Below are 23,399 nucleotides of genomic sequence, written 5' to 3' on the forward strand. Positions count from 1 at the left end.
TGCTGTTTATTGTTATACCCTTTCCAACAATCCAACAATATATGCACTGCATGTGGTTCTGACACTCCTTGTGTCCCTGACTCTCCCAAAGCCTTGCCCGTGTCATTACTCATTTTGGAACACCAACAATTACAAGACACACAAAATTAGACATATCAACTTAACTCTTACATCTAATCATCAGCCATTTTGATTCCCAGCAATGGTCTAGTCATGTCAGTTATGCTTACATATGAAACACACTACTGCTACCAATGCTGTACATGGTGCTGAATGACGGAAGCTACTCTGCATACATCTGACAGGCACTAGCCAATTGTGTCCCATGTTACCTCTAAATTGTGACAGATTCACTGGCTCCTTACCTTTATAAACACTCACCTTGCAAAATGCGTGGAAGTCAACCTTCTTCACCACGACAAAGACTCTTTGACAGCAACAGTTCAATTTCTCGCCTCACTGTACCGTAGGCCATAGGTTCAGATATTATGTTAAAAAGACAACACCAGTACTCTGACACCAGTTGTAAGTGGTGTGGTAGAGGTGGGTTGGGAGACTGCCCTTCAGATCCAGTTGAACAGCCTGTACTTCTAAATGCTTTATTATGGCACCCTGCCATAGATCAGTACAGAAGGCAGCCACTTGACAGTGGCATTCGGTGTCCTTGTATATCTTTTCATCCTCCCAATGCTAACAGCACAGCATCAGCTGGTGCAACTGCTTCTGTCACCAACAACTCCAGCTGCAAGCAACGGTGGCTAACTGTGACTGCATGCGTTGAGATATGACTCGCACACCCTGCTCTGTCCATAAGATGGTCAGCCAGTAACATAATGGCTATATCCCACTCCCCCGAGTCGATGGCTGGTGAGCTGCTAGCCAGGGCCGGTGCTGGCTGTTGTTGTGCCGGCTCCAGCTCCTGCAGTCTCAGGACGAACTGCTCTGGCACACAGTCAAACTATGGTCTACGAACACGTTCCAGACAGCTGTCAAACGACACAGCTCTGTGGTGGCAGGGGGTGTGATACTAACATAAGAGACTTTAGTATAAATGGCTGCACTTGTTTGGGATCATAAAGCTGTCTTCAAATCGAGTATTGGTTTGAGCCCTGCAGTTGTTTCCAAGCCATGGTACTCTTCCTGCCTTCATCCAATGTTCGAACATACTTAACTGACCACCTGTAGGGAGTGGAATGCTGACCATAGGTGAGGTTTGCTACTGATGTGGATCAGTTATTCTTCATTTTATAAATCCTATGGCAAAGGAAAATTTTCAGGGACATAAATCAAGCCAAGATACAAAAGAAAGAAATAATGAGTAAAACAAATTATGTAGGTGGTAATAATAATCAACTTTTGAATCTGTACAGGCATGACAATGCCACAAAACTGTCATTGTAGGCACAAAATATTGTTATATTAGCTGACAGTGGCTCAACTTCAAGACCAGGTATCTGGACCTGAGAAGAGGGATGAAATTAGATGTGCAGTCCAATCTGTGGGCGAACAGAGTGTCTGAACACGATGTAAAGATGAATGTGGAGCAAACATAACACACCATCATGAGCATCAGAATAAGCTAAATACACAGAAAACAGAACATGGCGCAAGGTGAAGGTGAGGTCTGAGGTAGCTGATGCCCATGTAAGAACTGCTAGATGAGACCTATTTTCATCAGCAGGTGAACACGTGGGTCAGTGGCTCTGCCCATGCAACACTTCACACTCACCCTCTGTTCAGTGCTGTACTTTGGTACAATACCAATGCCAGCTCTTCTGCACCTATCTTGATATCTACTGGCAGGGTTACTAAATCCTTTGCCCCTGAAAACATCACGTTGGGCCAAAAATGGCCAGGTTGTGCTGCAACCTCCAGAGCAAAATCAGGAAAGGCCTGAGATTTTTAGAAATGGGTCGACTACAAAAGGTAAAAGTACCAATGAAGCTGTCTCTGTCAGAGGAGCAGAAGGTTGTGGAGGCTGCAATAACTGTTGGTTCACCAGCATACCTCAGCCACTGGTGAGTGGAGGAGGAGGAGGAGGAGGAGGAGGAGGAGGAGGAGGAGGAGGAGGAGGAGGAGGGGGGGGGGGGGAGGAGGAGGAAGACAGGCATCAATTCAAATTCTGTGGGCTCTGCAGTGGTAGTCACGGAGCCCTACTCCATGGTGGAATGAAGGCTGGTGGAGGGCATAGTTGGGGCAGGAGCAGGTGATCATGTTGCCGCAACTGGAAGCCTCCCACCTGAACAACACTGTGACCAACCCCATTGCCCGGTTGATTTGGTGCTGGCTTGTACCTATGCTGCAATGGTCATGTGCGCAACTGACTGGAATGACAGATCTGCTACTCCTGTCCAACCTCCACCACAAAAAAATGAAGACCTTTATGGTCTGTCAGGATGCCTGGTGGCCACCCTTGCTGACATCCTATAGCCGGCCTAAGTGGCAGCCCTGCGAGAAAAATGTAGTGGACTGTAACAATCCTGGACATAAGACTCGGGGTGCAACAGATCCAAAAGACACTGTGGCTGGTGCCCACACAAATGTTCTGCCAGACTGCACCTGTCATTGCCCAATGTGTGACAAGAAAACTAGACAGTGTGTCATTGTGAGACATTGCAGAAAAGGGTTTCTTGTTTTGGGTTTTAAATGTTCGCACAAATTGCTCCACTTCACAGTTAGAAGCCAGGTGAAATGGGGCTGTAGCCAGATACTGAACACTATTGAAAAGCAAAAATCTGCAAACTCTTGTGACTGACCATTATCAGAGTCAAGGCTCCCGGGATTGCTCTTGATAGCAAAAGTGACAAACAACAAGTGATTGGTTGCAGTCAACATCATGGAGGACAGTTTCGGTATGTGTAACAAATATGACAATGCATCGACCACCAGCCACCATGTGCTTCCCAAAAAAGGGCAATTCAATCTCAATGTAGACAAGTGTAATGTGCTGCGAATACATAGAAAGAAAGATCCTTTATCATTTAGCTACAATATAGCAGGTCAGCAACTGGAAGCAGTTAATTCCGTAAATTATCTGGGAGTAGGCATTAGGAGTGATTTAAAATGGAATGACCATATAAAATTAATTGTCGGTAAAGCAGATACCAGACTGAGATTCATTGGAAGAATCCTAAGGAAATGTAGTCGAAAAACAAAGTAAGTAGGTTACAGTACACTTGTTCGCCCACTGCTTGAGTACTGCTCACCGGTGTGGGATCCGTACCAGGTAGGGTTGATAGAAGAGATAGAGAAGATCCAACAGAGAGCAGTGCGCTTCGTTACAGGATCATTTAGTAATCGCAAAAGCGTTACGGAGATGATAAATAAACTCTAGTGGAAGACTCTGCAAGAGAGACACTCAGTAGCTCGGTACGGAACTTTGTTGAAGTTTCGAGAACATACATTCACCTAGGAGTCAAGCAGTATATTGCTGCCTCCTACGTATATCTCGCGAAGAGACCATGAGGATAAGATCAGAGAGATTAGAGCCCACACAGAGGCATGCAGACAATCTTTCTTTCCACGAACAATATGAGACTGGAATAGAAGGGAGAACCGATAGAGGTACTCTAGGTACACCGTCAGGTGGCTTGCGGAGTATGGATGTAAATGTAGATGTAGAAAGAGCTTGGAAAGTTGACATGCTCCTTGTCCTAATCACACTCTGGGACTGACCAAGCAGGAAACTGATGTGCTGGCACAGCCGTGTTCTGTGGACAGTCCGTGCAGTGCGACTCAAGATGTTAAATATCAGAACCGATCACTGGCCAATTGAGATGTCGGTGCGCCATATGGGACATACTCCAGAGTGACACATGTAGCAGGTGGAGTATGCAAGGATGCTTTGCCAGAGGGATGACCACTCAACAGCTTTGCTTTCCGTCATCAGGATGAGTAACCCCTGGACAGTGTCGAACTGATGCCACAACAGAGAAAAACGTATGCCATGTTGGATCTGCTCTAGAAGGAGCAGGCTCAGATCATCCCATTGGGACTGCCGAAATGATTTTCCAGAAAAGAGGGTTGATGGCTTTGGCAGCCGTGACCTCCTGTGTTGTCAAAGGAAAATCTGGTGATGTCTGCTGCAAGGTATCACCCAATGCAAAAACTAGAACCTCCTGTTGATCAAACTCCAGATCGGGTCCTACTGGCAACTGCAATAGCACATCTGCATTAGTATGCTGCGCGGTTGGACCCAAAACAGATGTTGTAGCAGTAAGTACTGAGAAATAGGGGCAACTTCTGCAACCATTGGGTAATCCAATATGGTAACTTAAGAGTGAGGGCTTAATAGGGAAACCAGAGACTTGTGGTCACTAATAAGACAGAACTTTGCTAAATAAAAAAAAAACACCAGAAATGGTACCCAGTGTCTTCTTTTCCACCTGTGATTAATTACATTGCACTGTGAAAAGTGTTTTCAATGCGTAAGTGATGAACTATTCGGTTCTGTCTGGACTGCGATGCAACAGAACTGCAGCAACGCCTTACTGCAATGTGTTGGTGGCCAGAGTTAACTGTTTATCCAGCATTAAGGAAGCAAAATGGGGAGAGCAGCACAAACACAACGTGAGAGACTGAAAAACCCATTTACAGTCCTCAGACCAGAAGAATTTTGACACTATTTTGATAAAGCTGGTTAAGAGAATGGCAGACATGTGGGGCGTGGGTAATCAACTTAGCCTAATAAGAAATCTTGCATAAAAAAGACTGGAGCTCCTTCATGTTCTGGGGTGCCAGGTTGATGATAAGTGTGATGTGCTCATTCTTAGGGATAAGGTCATCTTTGCTAAGAACATGTCCCAAAAGTCCACATTTGGGGAAGGGGAGGTATCTACATTTTTCCAGTTTGCAGTGAAGACATTCATCAGAAGTCATTGGCACCTTTAGATTTAGTAAATGCTCTTCTCATGTGGAGCCAGTATCTAAGATGTCATTGAGATAGTTTACACAACAGGGAATATCCCGAGTCAACTGCTCCAGATATAATTTGTAAATACCTGGCAGAGACAAAATTCTAAAGGCAAATGATTAAACTAGTAGAGCCCATAGGGGTTGTTGAGCACTAAGAAATTCAGAGAAGCAGCATCTAACAACTACTGCAAGTGCACATTCCGCAAGTTGAAACAGAAGAAATACAGGTCCCCTGGCATTTTGCTGCAGGTGGGTGCTTGCAGGCTGGAAGGCAGGATGGCAGCCACTGGTGACACCGACACTTGAACTGGATCCAAGGATGTGCCCGGAGGCAGGAAGTGGCTGCAGCAGAGACGGTGCTAGCTATCCATGTGGCACCTTCAGCTGCTGTGTATGGCCATCTGCACCTGGGGCCTGATGAACTCATGGAGGGCTGGTAACAAAAATGGCAGCTTCAGCTGCTGTGTATGGCCATCTGCACCTGGGGCCTGATGAACTCATGGAGGGCTGGTAACAAAAATGGAGGAGGGTGAGCAAGGCCTAATATCATATGGGGGCATAATTGGCAGAATGGCCAGAGAGGTCAGAGGTGAAGTAGGAGAACCAGATGCAGGAAGAAAGGATGATGTCATAGGCATGTGAGGAGGCGGAGGTGGCCAGGCCTCCCTGACAGAATCCAACACTCGCAGCGACCAAACCCGCAACTGCAGACAACCATCCCAAGTGTGTAGCACATGGTCGTAGGTGCCTTGAGAGGTCTTGGTGTAGGGTCCAGTAGATTCAGCAATGTGCATGGCTGGCAGTCCTTCAGTGGCTCTGCTAGGCTTTTCTCACTGATGGGCATGGTCCTATAGTAACTAAGGAAACGTGTGAGAGCCTCTATTGCAGGGGCATTAGCAATATAATTCTACATTTGCATGTTAAAATTTCGGACTAGGTGTTCTGCCTCCTTGTGCACGCGAGGGCGGAAAAGGGATGCATAAACATGATGAATACCATGGTACGCACAAAAATTATGAAAACACTGAGAGACAGAAGTGTGGATTGTTGTCAGTTACCAGCATGTGGGAAAGGCCTTCAATGGAGAATATTAGAGTGAGAGCCCCCGCTGCATTGAATAATGTGGCCAGGGATTGGCCTGGTGACGTTCACATTTAGAACAAGGAGTGATTATGCATGAGATGCCAAAATGATTCTGATGTAGTATATGAAGAATGTCGTGCCTGAGAGATACTTCAATGATCACCCTTGTAACAACACATTCTGTGGACAAGAATATGATGCCATCGATGAGCATGAGTCTGTGCTGAACAGCGAATAATTGCAGATGTTATCTGATGCATGAGCCAAAGGTCACTTGGACCCTCCATGCTGATTGTTTTGTTGCTTGTGATAGGGAACAGGGTAGGGGCTGGGGCTTGAACAACGTGAGAACTGATAATAGTGAATCCATCCACTGTCTGCCAAGCTTCCTTGTCGAGGCAAAAACAAAGTACTCCCTCTCGATTGAAACCAGGATCAAGGTACTGTTGATAAATGCAAAAGAGCTTCTGCATTTGAATGCTGAGCCATAGGTCAGAAATGAATCTCATAATTATATCTACTAAGGAACATGGCCCACTTTTAAAGTCTATGGGCTGCCTTGTCCAGTAAGTGTACCGTAGGGCTAAACAGAGGCAGTAACAGCTTGTGGTAAGTCACCAAAGGAAACATAATGCTGTAAAGACACACACAAAACTTCTTGATAGTCTAAATAATAGCAACAGCCTCCTTCTCTATCTGAGAATAATTCTCCTGTGCGTCATTCAGTGTCTTGACACAAAAGCAATGGGCTGCTTTGAACCATCCACATAATGTTGTCAACAAAGCCCCCACATCATATTGTGATGTGTCCATTACAACCACAAGCTCTAGTCTCAGTTGATAGGTGGCCGAGAACGGGGCAGAATGCATGGTTGCAGGCAGGGATCCAAGCAAATGCTGCACCTTTCTTAAGCAGTTGATTGAGAAGGTAGGAAATCGAAGCTGCCTGTGGAAGGAACTGTTGGTAATATGTGTCTTTGCGTAGGAATACCTGAAGCTCCTTCACATTCTTAGGAGGTGGAAGGGCTGTTGTGTGAGTATCGATTTGCTGAGTCCCCCCATGAGAAATAACATGTCTCAAGTATTTTTTAGAAGGTTGCAAGAAATGTGACATCTGCAAATTACACTTGATACCTTCGTCATGCAAAGTGTGAAACAAAAGACAGAGGTTGCGAAGGTGGCCCTTTTTGGTGGGAATGGTAACAACAATGTCGCTGATGTAATTGATACTACAGGGAATTCGTTGGGTAAGCTGCTCCAAATAGCGTTGACAAATTGGTTGGCGCAGTTGCAATGCCAACACCAATTAGTTGTACCTGTAGAGGCCATACAGCGTATTAACAATAAGAAGCTGATGTGATTCTTCATCAGTTGGCAGCTGTAAATACGCTTTCAACAAATCTAGTTTTTAAAAATATTGTACACCCATCAGCTTCGTCATAAGTTCATCCAGGCGAGGAATGGGATATGTGTTGACCAAGAGCTGTGATTAACCATCACCCCAAAGTCACCACAAAGACTGAGGTTGTCTGTCGGCTTGTTGGTAACAGTGTAGTCCATTGAGTGGACAACATGGGTTCTGATGTCTAAAGCTGTAGATCTGTCCAATTCTTCCTTCACTTGAATGTGAAGTGAGTGGTACAGACCTGGCATGGAAAAAAATTGGCTTGTTTTGTATATTTGAGAGTGATATGCACCATATAATCAGTAGTGTTGCTGGGTCCTGATGAAAAAAGGGATAGAATATTACTTCCACAAGTCATCCAACTCTTGATAAGTCACAAGATCTGATATTAAATAAATGGGATTGGAGATTGTAAATCCAGAAGCCCGGAAAGTCTCCAAATCAAACAGATTTCTATAAGTTCACTGTCATTAGCCAGAAATGTCACTGACTGAATCACCAAATTGTACATTGTTTCCACAGTAAATTGGCTCAAAATAGGAATCTGCCATGTATTGTAACTGACAATACAGTGTGAAGTAGCCAGCATTGGAAGAGAACCAAGACGGATATAAGTATCCACTTGGAGGTGTGTTGGGGTGCTGTTAATATGCACATTGTTGAACAGTTTGTTAGAAACAGTTGCAGTATCTTCAAATACATCACTAACAGTGTTATTGTCCATAGATTGAGGTATGAGAGGCACAGTGGAAGCTGACCGAGTGTTGCATACAGGTGCAGTGTGATCTTCCTTATGTCACAGATGGTACAAGACAGGGAATGTTGTGACCAGGCTAGTTGGCCGTGTTTAACAAAATGATGAGGGCAGAGCTTGTGGAAATTTTTCCACCATGGCCATAATTGTGTGTAGCTTGGGGACAAGGCACGCAGCACTACCATGACATCTGCTTCCAAAGGCTTACTGGAACGTGTATGCCTGTTGCTGTCTAAGTTTACAGTGCCCATGTCAGCCCAAGAATCTAATTGACAGCTTCAAATACTTGCACGACCTTTAGTACTTCTTTTAAAGAGGGATCTTCAAGCTGCAGTGCCCTTTGGTGAAATTTCGTGTTGGGGGCTGCCAATATGGTAGCTTCTCTAACCATAGTATTGGTGTATGATTTCTGAGATTTAGCAATAATGAAACTACACTTGTGTCTTAATGCCTGCAGTACCACAGCCCAAGTGTATTAGGATTGGTGGGGTTGCTTTCTGTCCTGTTAAAACTCCACTCTTGTGTAAATCACTTGAGTGTGCTTGCCATTATAGGAACTCAGCAAACAACACACTTTGTCAAATGACAGGGATACAGGATCCTGAAGGGGAGATAGCTTCCATAGAAAGCTATACATTTGTGGGGAGATCCATGACAAAAAAAGCTTTAATGGAGTTGGCATCTGGTCTGTTACCTTGAAGGCTGCAAAGTGTTGCCACAGGTGTTTTTTCATATGATTCTCACTCTTTGTCAGCTTCGTTGTAGGTGCGGAATGGAGGTGGGGTGGCCAGTAAAGATTAGAATCTTGTTAACAGACCCATCAACATCCTGTCCAGCATGGCTGTGTGTTCCTGTTGCTGAATTTCTAAGTGCCACTGGTTTTCCAATTACTACTGTAGTAAAATCTGCAGAATTGACTTCAAAGTATGTACATCTTGACATCATCAGGTTTTCGTGTGAATCACGTGAAGAATGAACCTTTTTGTTGCCATTTGTGTAGCAATGAACACAACTGAGAATGCCAATAAAAATATAATGACTTCAGTGCCAGAACCATGAACACTTTCTATACATTTTCCTTGTACATAGCTGGATTGGTACCTGTTTGACATACAATTATATGTGAGCAGAATGAAGTTTACAAGAGTATAAACTGTTACAGCGTGAGACAGAAGCCACTTCGCTCTGGGTTTAAATAGAATGACATGATGTTTCCACAAGATGGTGCTGGGTGGCAGCTTCATGCACCACTCTCACGGCTGTCAGCTCTGTCTGAAAGTGCCATCCCCTGGCAGCTGAACTTAGCCACTGTGCACGTCATGTGCAGATTGAATAACACATAATGGTTCGACGCCACACATCCTGCTGAACTTTGTCGGATGTTGGATGTAGGTGGTAACTGTGGGTTACCATAGTATCTATCAGAGATGTATCTCTCTATTTTGTTACAGCATTGTTTGGTGTTACAAATTGGAGGAACCATTAGTGAACTAACTTAAATAACACATCTTTGGAATAAGATGAACCAGCATCTAACATATCAGCTATAGTTGTCATTGCTCATTAACCCTCAGTCATGCTTTTTTCCCACTCTTTTAATTCACCCTTTCCTATTTCCAGCCTTTCAGTACTAGAGTGTACTTTTTTCCTCTGTTTCTCATTCGACTGTCCCCCCACTGCCATTTGTGCAATATTTGGGTACATTCGTATGTCATGAGGTTGGATTCCATTGGAACCATTGCACGCAGTGACTGTGATCTAATTCAAACAGGAAGTAAGTCAACAACCAGTTATGATTCAGTCTGTACTTTATTGCAGAGCCAGATTTCAACTACAGTATAGCTATCATCATTGCATATGAAGTGAGTATCGTAGACTCGACAGGCTTGGAAATGCAACCCTTAGCATGCACATAGCTTAATTCAAATTCAGCTGAAATCTAGATCTCCAATAGAGTACAAATTGAATTGTGACTCGTTGCTGACTTACTTCCTGTTTAGACATTTGTATGAGCTATATTTTGGGATGCATTGCGAGTGATTTATATGACATGTTTTGTTGTCATTGTCAGTATCATCTTCATGATTATTTATCATATTCATTGATTATGTGCTAACTTCAAAAATAATTTTACAATAATGAAAATTCCGGATGGGATCAATCTACCGTATTTACTCGAATCTAAGCCGCACTCGAATCTAAGCCGCACCTGAAAAATGAAACTTGAAATCAAGGAAAAAAAATTTCCCGAATCTAAGCTGCACCTGAATTTTGAGACTCGAAATTCAAGGGAAGAGAGAAGTTTTAGGCCGCACCTCCAAATCGAAACAAAGTTGGTCCATTGTAATATGAGACACAATTTAGGTCGAATGAATGACGATACAGCTACAGTAGTTTGGTTCGAGTCGTAAGCTCAGCAGTTAAGCTTTACCAGGTAGCCACTGCTATGCGTCAGGCTCTCCGTCCGCATTTATACAGGTACCCTTCCTTTTTCACGCGCTTCGTCTGGTTTGAATTGATTGCTTATTTTTCTTTGATCTGATAAGTGCCGTTCTCTTTGTTATAAGTGTTTATGTCACTCTAAGCTGAAAATGCATTACTGTACTGTGTCCTGCATTGTTTGTCGCATTCTGATAATGAGTGTTTATGGCCTATCGCCGCTCGCGGCATGGCTTGCTTTTGTGTGCGCGCTACCGCCGCGAGAGAGAGAGAGAGAGAGAGAGAGAGAGAGAAGAATCGTCACATTAGCGAAACAATAGCAAGAGACTGCTATTTGTTGTTAGTTACACTGCTGCTTTCTATTATAATGATCAACAAGAACCAAATAATAGACTGCGTATGACAGATGGTGTTCTGAACGAGAGTTTAACGAAAATTTTTCTCCGTTTGAAAATCTTTGCAGATGCCTCTTTAGTACATTACATTCTGCATAGAAATTAGTCATCTTAGATTTAAAAATCTAGTCAAGTGCCGTGCTTCATTTCTGACTGTATCACTATTAGGCCTAAGAATAATACGAATATAAACATGACATGGTATGTATATTCTTCCGCGTTTGCTGTTGTCTCACACTAGTTTCGTAGTTTATTAGGCAGACAGGATTTAAATGACATAGCAGCAAACACGAAAGAATACATGGCAAAATGTTTATATTCGTATTAATCTTATGGTGAAGAGAATACTGCATGTGATTCACAATTCATAAAAGTTCCTATTAGCAACCATCTCTTCTCACAGGTAGGAAAAAATTCAGAATGTAGAGTTGGCCATATTGACAAACATCCCAGTCTTGCCAGTCGGATTTTCGTAGCCCATTGAAATGCTGTTACATTCAAAGATGAACAATACGGAATTTGTATTTACTTCGTTGGATAATGTATGAAAATGCAGTGGTCGAAACTCGGGGCGGAGAAAAAAGCTCGTCTTCCACCGTTTTTTAATTTATTTACTGACGCAGAGGTTTTGGCGCCAGTATTTATCTTTGTGCTAGCAAAGCATGCCTGTGTAGCGCTACATATATTCGACGGCAGAAGTTAGTTCTGGTGGCACTTACCAACATTTTTCAGAACTTCCGCTTACTTTGCACTAGATTCTAAGCCGCAGGCGGTTTTTTGGATTACAAAAACCGGAAATAAAGTGGGGCTTAGATTAGAGTAAATACGGTATTTATCTGAAGCTTATTGTTGTGTGTGCAGGAAGACTTGTAACAGAGAAGGAAAGGTATCATGTCTCTCATTACCTCACCCCCCTCCCCCTCCTTCTTTGCCTCCAGTTACTGACATGGTCCCCTCCCCCCACTTCTGTGAGTCTGATCAACCACTCGTAAATCATCATTGTTGCTGCGGCTGTGGAAGGGTGCATTTGGATGTCATTGCGATTGTGATTCCACCTAAACTGGAAAAACAGCATTAGCTCAAAAGCTAGTAGTGACTGTACTGTTACATGTGCCTATCGGCAACTTTCCATACAGATTCATTCAAGTGGTTGCCTTTCTTATGAATATAATGTAACAATTAGTCATGCCGACATTCTTTGTTTCTACCAGCTATCTATTTGTTATGTACTTCGGCTTGACCTACATCCCTGAAAATTTTCCTTTATGAAAGAATTTACAGAGTGCTGAGTGACTAAATTTTGTCCCCTATTTATTTATTGATTTAATTAGTGCAGACTGATGATATTCACTGTTTAAATTTCTCAGAATCTATTCTTGCTGTTGCCTTATGCTTTCATTAATTTGATTCCTTTGATTGATAATGTTGTTAATGTTACTGAAATCGCATCGCTTCATTATTTTTAAGGTTGGAATACAGGAAGAAAGAACATTATTGCAGAAAAAAGTAGAAAATATGGAGGAATTTTGTCGTGAGCTTGAAGAAACAACACGAGCTCAAACAACTGAGGTGCAATCCCTGAGAGGCTTGATGATGGAGACATTTGTTTGGGTAGAGGATGCCAGATCCCGCCGACGGAAAATTACCAAACCACCTGAGTAACTACACAAACTACTATATACGGTTTTTGCTGCTATAAATAATTTATAAGGATACCGTATTTTATGTGTATTTATGTGACTGAATGACAAATTTAGTGAAGAGAAATGGTTAATACACTCATCAAAAGAAGTTTTGCATCATCCCGGTTCCCAGAACTTCTGAAGATAGACGTGGACCGTGGATATTGTATCACAGGCACAGTCGCTTTGACTGTTCATAGACGTCACTAAACCTGCCCAAAGATGTAAACAACCATGCATGAGCAGTGACTATTAGATGGAGGGGGTCCAACAGCCAATCAGTTCATCATTCCACCAGGAAGGAGGTACACGGCTGGTGTTGTCTTTAGTTCAACCATGCCTAGACGGTCAATACTGTGGTTCGATTGCGCCCACATTGTTACTTTGTGCCAGGAAGGGCTCTCAACAAGGGAAGTGTTCCAGTTGTCTCGGAGTGAACCAAAGCAACGTTGTTTGGACATGGAGGAGATACGGAGAGACAGGAACTGTCAATGACATGCCTTGCTAAGGCCACCCAAGGGCTACTATGGCAGTGGATGGCCGCTACCTATGGATAATGGCACAGAGGAACTCTGACAGCAACGCCAACATGTTGAATAATGCTCTTCATGCAGCCATAGGACGCTGTATTACGACTCAAACTGTGCGCAGTAGGCTGCATGATGAGCAACTTCACTCCCGACGTTCATGGCAAGGTCCATCTTTGCGACTGCAACACCATGCAGCCCGGTACAGATAGGCCCAACAACATGCTGAATGGACCACTCAGGATTGGCATCACGTTCTCTTCGCCAATGAGTATCGCATATGCCTTCAACCAGACAATCATTGGAGGTGTGTTTGGAGGCAACCCGATCAGGCTGAACGCCTTAGAGACACTGTCCAGCGAGTGCAGCAAGATGGAGGTTCCCTGCTTTTTTGGGGTGGCATTATGTGGGACCTACGTACGCCCCTGGTGGTCATGGAAGGCACCGTAACGGCTGTGCGAAATGTGAATGCCATCCTCCGACTGATAGTTCAACCATATCGGCGAGGCATTTTTGTCTTCATGGATGACAATTCACACCCCCAACATGTACATCTTGTGAATGACTTCCTTCAGGATAACGACATCACTTGACTAGAGTAGCCAGCATGTTCTCCAGACATGAACCCTATTGAACATGCCTGTGATAGATTGAAAAGGGCTGTTTATGGACGACATGACCCACCAACCACTCGGAGGAGTCTATGCCGAATCACCATTGAAGAGTGGGACCATCGGGACCAACAGTGCCTTGATGAACTTGTAAATAGTATGTCACAACGAATACAGTCGTGCACCAATGCAAGAGGACATGCTGCTGGGTATTCGAGGTACCAGTGTGTACAGCAGTCTGGAGCACCACATCCGAAGGTCTCACGGTATGGTGGTACAACATTTACTGTGTGGTTTTCATGAAAAGTAGAAGGGTGGAAGTGATGTTTATGTTGATCTCTATTCCAGTTTTCTGTACAGGTTCCAATACTATAGGAACTGAGGTGATTCAAAACTTTTTTTGATGTGTGTATTTCACCTGTCAGTGTGCAACAAGTTTTAAGATGATCATGAAGCTGTGAACTTACGAGTCTCCTCCGTGTGCTTTTGCTTAGTGTTCACGTTATTGTTTACTTTGCTTGAAGCTCAGGTAGTTAACATTTTAATTTCTTCTGTTTCAACATGTAGCATGCTTGCTTTAGTAGCGTAAGAGAAAAGATACCTTTTATATCCCACTTGTATTTTTCATCCAAAAATGCATTTCAGAAACAAACTACAGGTAGTGTGTTTGTAAACTGTTGTAGTGGGTCATATGTTGACATCTTTATCACATGTAACTAATAAGTGTAAAAGTTACTACCTGAAATAAAAAATTAAAGGTACAATGAATGCTTCATCATTCTCTTATATGCAAGAGAAGCAGGATGAGTTTTGCTGACAAAAACATTTGTTGTTAAATTTAGTAGTTGGACCTTACTCTAGAGACAGATTTTGATAATTCTTTGCTGTTAAATTTTTGGCTGACCCAGAACAGTTGTTGTTTTTCTCATTTGTAATCGCAGAAGACCCCTATAAATTTTTGCACTGGGTGATTCAAAAAGAAAGAACAGATTTCATTTGTTTATTGTGACCAACTACAAAATGTAGAAACACATTGCACATGTCATTGGTTAGGAGAAGGTTGAAAGTTTTGACACAGCTGCACTGTTGTTTGTTTGTAGCAACATGGTGACTACAGCACAGAGAAATCATTTTGTATATTGGAATTTGTGTGAAGTCAAACCATTGTTTTGAGTGCAATGTGCATGTTGCTGTTGAATCAGCAAGAAACCGCCTCTGGACAAGGAGCTTTAGGCGGCGCGGTTTCTTTCGTCTATTACCTGTAGCTACCTGTGAACTCGTTGCAGCAGATCGCCGGTAGAACAGCCGAGCAGAAACCTACCGTACTGCAACTCACACCAGGCTGCATATAACGTAACTATTCCAAGAATCGGGAAAAGGTCTTAATTCTGAATGAAAGGTGGGAGTACTGGAAAAACTTCGGTATATTCTGAACCTTGATAATGTACACGTTTACTGCCAAGCCTGTGCTAATCTTAACACAGTCACACACAAACCCTTTCTTTCACATTACCAAGTTTATGGTCGCGTATTTCCTGAAATCTGAACAGCTGCTAAGCATAGATTGCTCATAAATAAAAATGCTTGCCATACTATTAAGTTTTTTGGTGTCTAATGCACTCAAGGCTTTAGTCACTGATCTGCTCAATATGCCATGTGGAATTACTGCCTTTTCTCATACACAAAATCACTTAAAAAATCTGTACTTTCTGAAAGACGTGCCAGAATAAATATATCTTCACTTTAAAACACTTTAGAAGCATGCAGCACAACTAAAACCAGCAAATTATAACATCCTGTGGAGCTCATACTACACATGACCGGACCATTGAAAGGCTGAGCTCCGACCACTTTGACTGCTGTAAGCATTCTATATCTCCAAGAGAAAAGACACGCATTCTGCTTTGTCAATTTTCTTTAAGACCAATAGAAAAACGTTATTCTCCCACATTAGTTCGCGCTCTTCATGACTAACCAATCAACACATAACACACTTTCGAACTGTACTTTTTCCCCGAAGTAAATATTTAGGATTCTGGTATTTTGTTTATACTTCACGTTTTTCACTATTTTTATTTTCACTCAAATTAGCTTTCCTTTTACCATAAATTTACTTAACACGTGATACAAAATTCCCCGTTATTTGCATTCACATTGTCTTAAAACTTTTTCTCACGAATTTGTGCAGCATTCATCATACAGCAATTACCTACATTTTTTCTTTAGACCACATTCATACCGCTAAAAGCATATACAAAACTGTACAAACGTTAATAAACAAAATGGCCCTCAAGAAATGAACAGAACAGTTCACAAAAACATTCTCTTGACCTGTTTCTTGAATGTCTTTGCGCATTACTGTCCCTTAGCAGATGAAAATTAGAACTCTGTACTGGACTGAACCCGCTTCAGACCAGCTGTCACTGTGCACAAATGAGTCATTCTCCCGATACACAGACTGTAGACAAGAGCGATAGAAGGCCTCTCACACCCTGTGATTATAAATTTTCTTTTTTCTCCCAAAAATTTTAGAATTATACAAATCATCAGTCCTGGCTTCAAATTTTAAATCTTTCAAAAAATTCTCATTCTTATAAACTAAAATCTTATAAACTTGGCAATCTACAACTAGCCTAGCCTAATCTTTAATTTCTGTATAAAAAATTGTTTCTTACGTGACAAAATTGATGCAAATGTTCAAAACAAATTTTCAATGTTTTAAAAGCTCTTTCAACATTTTTTAAATTCATGTTTCATGAAAGTCTTTTGAAGTTAACTACTTGTTCACTTTTTCATTTAAAGGCACTTCAGTTTGTGTCCTTCTATTTGATAATGGTATTTTATCCTACCTCAGCATCAGCACATCACTATCGTATTTTCGTCACATACATTTCCCTGGTTTTTGATTATGGCACCTTGACAGTGGAGCGTCCATAACATTCCTCCATTCTGCACATATCTGTCCTACCAGGGTTTACATGCAATGTTGTCCTTGAAACCGTACTTTTGTCAAAGACAACTTTCTTTACGCTCATCCTAATACACAACCTCTTCTTATTACAAGAATTTACAAATGTTAAATGAAATATAACTTGACTTTAAATGAAAGTAAATTAACAGAGTGTTGCTTCTTTATTTTACTTTAATCAGCAAGATCAAATCTACTAGAAATTTTTTTTCAAGAATTTATTTCCTTTGGAAGAGTTAATGAGTTTCTTTTAGAGAAAACTAGTTGCTATTGAAAGCAAAACTTACTTTTTCTTTACTTTAACTCAACTTGAGAATATTTAATAGTGAAACACACATTTCACACAAAGCAATTATTTACAAACATTTTACAAAAACATAGTTACCACTTTTGCGCAGTGCCTCTTCTTCTTCATATATTTTTTTATTTACCAATATTAAACAGATATCAAACTTTTTTAATTTACGATATATATAATCTCCCACATTCATTCATACTCCTTTCATAATAAATGTTCTTCAGCTTTATACAGGTATATTTTTCGTATATTTGTTAAACTTCCTTTAACTATGTGGCCATTGTATATCCGTTTTCATCATTACAATATGCCTTTTTCTGACCCCTACACCTAAGTGTTCATCATCAAAATCTCCCTTATTTACTACACTTTTCACATCCGGTTACTTTCATTTCCCTATATTTCACTCATCTCCGGTAATTCTTCAGCTTCTGTACTTTCTCCTTTCCCAGAACATGACTCTACTTCAACTTGGTTGGTAAACACTTTCTGGCAATCAGGTTCTATCACATTTTCCGCTAATACATCACCCCTTTTGTCTGCAACAGAGTGCTTATTTTGTTTATCTCTGTCCAAAAAATCCCCTAAACCTCCGTTAAATGTACAGCTCTTTATGTAGCTCGTTTCGTCTGTTGTTACTACCTTCTTTTGCTCCTCACTTATATCCCCATCTGTTTAGTGCTAACACATACAAAGGGTTTTGCTACCAGGTTCAGATACTACTTCCTGTCTTGTAAATGCTAGCCCTTTCACAGACAGCATTTAGTTTAATGGATTCTGGGATTCTGTACCATTTCTTACATTTACCCCCATTTGCTGTTGACTTGGCGCAACATCTTCCTCTCGCACTGGAGAATATGTTCGATAATTGTGCATCTGCTCCCCATTATTTTGCTGGATAGTGCCACCTCCTAGCACCTCTGCTCCTGCTATTTCCACAGTACACGCCAATTCTGTTAACGTTTGCATTCTGACGTGGTTCTGCATTATTTGGTGGTCTGACATTACGATTTGTGTGGTGCTCCTCAAGCAACAACTCTCCAAATAACTAATGAATTTATGAACGTCATCCCTCGGAGCTGCAATAATTTTGTTTCGCCAGTTCACGGGCACTTTACCTTCCAGATCCATAATAATTTGTTCTGGCTCAACTTTATTGTTTAAATATGACAGATTTGCCATCCACTTTCACATGAACTTTCTTACGCTTTCCTTTCAGGGATTAAACTTTCCCCCAGCCCAGAAGCTATTTAGCAACACCATTTGTTTTTGCTTGCCCCAATATTCTTCAAAAAAGCGTCTTTAAATTTAACTAGAGTATTGTACTGTTGAGTAGCAATAACCCCCCAAGTTCTAGACTCTCCCAAGAATTTAGATGTAATAAACCGTATTTTTTGTCTGTCTGACCACCAACTAGGTAAAACACCTCCATAGTCATTCCATAATTCTTTTGGATGTACATTTCCTGTTGGATCAAAAGCGTGAAAACTGCCTGTTGGTGATATATAATATTTCCGATGATTCTACTACAAAATGATACCCACTACTGTTAGTTCCATGTCTGAGGTTAGTTTCAACCTGGCACAATCTACTGCTATGCTCATCCAACTTATTTTCAACCTCTTCTACACTTTTTACTTAATTCATATGTTTGACATATTCAGAACTGATTTTACTGTCTAACAATTTGTGATCATTTACACATACATACTCTACCGCCTCTAGTTTGACCTCTACTTTCCGCACACTTTCTTTTATCAAATCTACCCCCTGTTTGTTGTCAATAGCAAATTTTTTTAAGGCTTCTGTTAATTCACTTTTACAGTTTTAATGAATTGTTGGCAGTTATTCTCAACTTCAGAAATTTTGCCACCCACTTTACTTTCTAATGACTTCAAATCATTTTTCCACATTTCTTATAAAACAGCAGTCTGCTCTTAGTTTTTTACCAAGTTTACTAATTTTCTGACCAATTATTTCAGCCAAATTAGTATGTTGTTTGTTTCCATCTTTTATAGAACCCATTAATACACCAAACATTTCTTGCATACTTCCAGGTTCTATTTTCGGCATTACTGTGTCCTTTTTACCTTGTTCCACCAGTACTGTACCTAATTTGGTATCCACATTTGACACATTTGATTCAGTAACACTACTGACATTGTCATCACACAATTGGTTGTTACTGATTTCATGCATAATGTCACTTTCAGGATTTACATTACGCCCACTAGTTACATTAACTGACACCCTTGAAACAGATTCCACTCCACTGTTTGTAAATAACATAGAAATATTATCATAAACCTCCTCTTTTAGTTTAACATCTACTCCTTCCCTCTGTTCAGGTGTGCTAGTTTGTGAACCACTTTCACCGAATGAGAGTTCTTCATCTTTTATCATATTTACAAAATCTTTATCATTTACCATGTTACTCAGTCTTTCAGCGCGCGCACACACACACACACACACACACACACACACACACACACACACACACACACACACAGATGTAACAAATTTAACTTATCTTTCACTGAACGCTACAGCCTTGGCGTTCTGAATCTGACCTGACCTGCTCCGTCTGCCGTACCAGTTTCAGAATCCCCATTTGTCATGTAAGTTGGCAGCACTGCCCTGCCGTACTGCTGCTCGTTGATATCGGTTTGATGCTGTCTTGGACTTCAATGCGCTCTTGTTGTTATTGTAACAGTTTAACATCATCTTCTTTCTCGTAAGTCTCTCTGGTGACTCGAAACGGGTTCCGTTCAAAATTCTGCTTGTACCGATTTACAAAATTTTTCGTTATTGTTCACTATATGGTCTTTCACAAAGTTTATCTCAACCACAGATTCAATGTACTACAGCTTTTTAACTATTTTCTCGACACAGATACACCATGTGCGGCAGCACAGTTTCTTTTGTCCATTACCTGCAGCTACCTGTGGACTCGTTGCAGCAGATCGCAGGTAGGAAAGCCGAGCAGAAACCTACTCTACTGCAACTCACATCAGGTTGCATACAATGTAACTATTCCAAAAATTGGGAAAAGGTCTTAATTTTGAATCGAAAGGTGGAAGTATTGGCAAAACTTCAGTATATTCAGAACCTTGACAGTGTACACGTTCACTGCCAAGCCCGTGCTAATCTTAACGCAGTCATGCACAAATGCTTTCATTCTCGTTAGCAAGTTTATGGTAGCTTATTTCCCAAAATCTGAACAGCTACTAAGCACAGATTGCTCTTAAATGAAAATGCTTGCCATGCTATTGAGTTTATCAGTGTCTAATGCACTCAAGGTTTTAGTCACCAATCTGTTCAGTATGCCATGCAGAATTGCTGTCTTTTCTCATACACAAAAATCACTTAAAAAATCCATAACATCTAAAAAAAAAAAAAAAAAAAAAAAAAAAAAAAAACCCACTTTAAAAGCATGTAGAACAACTAAAACCAGCAAATTATAACTTCCAACAATGGAAAATCCAGGATGGAGTGTAACAATATTATGAGGAGGAAAGTTGCCACTCACTGTATAACAGGGATGCCGAGCCGCAGAGAGGCGCAACAAAAAGATTTTCACACTTAAAGCTTTCGACCAGTGGGCTTTGTCAACAGTAGACGTGCGCACACACACACACACACACACACACACACACACACACACGACTGCAGTCTCAGGCAACTGGAACCACACTGCAACATCTCCGCTATATGGTGAGTGGCAACTTTCCTTCTCATAATATTGTTACAAATTATAACTTCCTTCAGAGCTCACACTACACGCGACCATACCATTGAAAGGCTGGGCTGCAATCATTTAGACTGCTGAAAGCATTCTGTATTTCCAAGAGAAAAGACATGTGAAGAATACTTCGTTCTTATTGGTCAGTTTTCTTTAAGGCCAATAGAAAAACATTATTCTCCCACATTAGTCCGCATCTTTCATGACTAACCAATTAACAGATAACACACTTTCGAACTGTACTTTTTCTCGAAATAAATATTTAACATTCTGATATTTTGTTGACACTTTACATTATTAAATATTATCATTTTCACTCAAATTAGCTTTCCTTTTACCATAAACTTACTGAACTCTTGATACAAAATTCCCTGTTGTCTGCTTTCACACAGTCGTAAAACTTTCTCTCAATGCAGTAGAACTCCTCTAATCCGTCACCTTCGGGACCGGGACCATGGTCGGAACAAAAAAAGGTCATGTTATCCAAAAAATCTAATATTTATTGCAAAAAATATAAAAAGACATTTAGTACAAAAAATTAAATGATTTAAGAACTAAAAGATGTCTGCACACACTATAATATGTATTGGTTTTAAAAGGAAAAATGACAAACAAATTACAGACTGTACTGTACTGTACTTAATAACGTATAAATGATATATACTGTAAACTAAAAACTGTTTATAGCACTTTTTTGTGCAAAACTATCGCTTTTTCTTTGAGGATTGGTTCAGATATTGGTGTTCCTTTCCTTCTTTCTTGACAAAACCATATCCACAATGCGTTATTATCAAGCAGTTCAAGTTTAGGCTTTTTTAATGTTTAGCGATTCTTCAGAGCGTTTTCACCATCAATCGTAACTGTATAGGATTCAATGTCTTTCCGATTCTTCCTCCAATCCTTAATTGTCATAACACCTACATTCAGTTCCATTGCAATTTTTTGGAGCGATTCTCCTTCGCCCAGTCTCAAAGCCCTGCTAAATTTTCATTTAGTGAAAGAGTTACATGTTTACGTTTGAATCCAGACATGCTGAAAAACAGACAACTGTACACACAAGGAATCTACAGTAATAAGTACTGTAGAGAACACGGAATAAAGCAAACGACGATGTTTTTTAATCCCAGCAAAGGATAAAACTGCACAATAACATACAGTATAACAATATGCATAGCGATAGACACCGCAACAATGGCCCGACAGGCGTCCAGTCAGTGACAAGTCGGCACAGGCTCGCGAACCTGAGCATGGTCGGACTAGCCGGAATGACGGACCATCCAAGATTGAATAAGAGGGGTTCTACAGTAGTTCGTACGGCATTCATCAGTAGAACAATGATCTACATTTTTACTTTAGACCACATTCACGCGTCATTCACACTGTTAAAAGTATGTACAAAATTGTACAAACATAAATAAACCAAAAAAGCCTTCAAGAAATAGACAGAACAATTCACAAAAACATTCTCTTGGCCTGCTTTTTGAATGTCTCTGTACACAATTGTCCTCTAGCAGATGAAAATTGTAACGCTGTACTCGAATGAACCCGCTTCAGACCATGTGTCACAGTGCATGCACGAGTTATTCTTCCATAACACAGTTTCTAGACAGGAGCGATAGAAGCCTCAAGTGGCATGCAAAATTCTTGGAAGTTCGATGCATATGCAAAGCGATAAGCACTGGTTGGTTAGGAATGTCTGATGAAAATGTCAAGCGTATCGGAGATGCGTTACCATTGAGCCCTTGGAATCCTAAAGACAAGCAGACCAAGAACATTTACTTCCTCAAACAACAGTGTGGTGTGTTCTGGAATTTCACCTGCATATGAAGCCTTACAAATTGCAGTTACTGCAGCAACTGCGTTCCGGTGATGGTAAAAGAATGTAAGAATTTGGCTTTACTGTTCTCTGGGATAAGACAGAGGACACTTATTCCGACCGCTCATCTTATTGGATGAATCGATGTTTCGTGTGTTTGGTGAAGTAAACCAAAATGATGTAAGAATTTGGGGGTCACAAAATCCTGATGTTGTCATCGAACATGAAAGAGACTCGCTGAACTGAATGTGTTTTGTGCTCTTTCTGTTCACAAAGTTTCTTTTTTGTGGAGGAAGCTGTAACAGGAATATCTGGACATGCTGCAAAATTCGTTGTTTCCTCAACTTCACAAAGATTCCAGAGCTTTCAATTTTGTCGTAACACCGTCCCACATCGTTGGATTGGAAGAGGTGGACAACAAAATCTTGTTCATTGCTTTTAGCCTCACAGGTCACCAGGCCTCGCAACTAGCAGTTGTCGTTGTTGTTGTTGTTATTATTATTATTATTATTTATTATTATTTTTATTGTATTATTTATTTATTTATTTATTGAGGGATGCATAAAAGTCAAGAGTATTTGTCCCACCTATGGCAGCCATTCAAGAGCTGAGAAATCAAATAGTTGAAGCTGTTGATTCAGTAAACAGGGACCTATTGATTTGTTTGTAGAAATGGACCACATATTTATGTGGTCCATATTTTGAGCAAATCATGGTGCTCATGCTGGGTATATGGTATAATGTTTGTGTGAACATGGAACTTTG

General features: G+C 41.0%; 1 protein-coding gene across 3 annotated transcripts in view; it reads left to right on the top strand.

The window, feature by feature from the left end:
* Positions 1–23,399, top strand: part of LOC124591589 (nuclear pore complex protein Nup214-like) — a 130,628-nt gene that overhangs the window by 20,449 nt on the left and 86,780 nt on the right. For all 3 annotated transcript variants that reach the window (XM_047131744.1, XM_047131746.1, XM_047131745.1), the window contains one exon: positions 12,458–12,648. In XM_047131744.1, coding sequence (XP_046987700.1) covers positions 12,458–12,648 — 191 coding nt within the window. The remainder of the gene's footprint in view (positions 1–12,457; positions 12,649–23,399) is intronic.

Source organism: Schistocerca americana, chromosome 2 (assembly GCF_021461395.2).
Source record: "Schistocerca americana isolate TAMUIC-IGC-003095 chromosome 2, iqSchAmer2.1, whole genome shotgun sequence".
Taxonomy (NCBI): domain Eukaryota; kingdom Metazoa; phylum Arthropoda; class Insecta; order Orthoptera; family Acrididae; genus Schistocerca; species Schistocerca americana.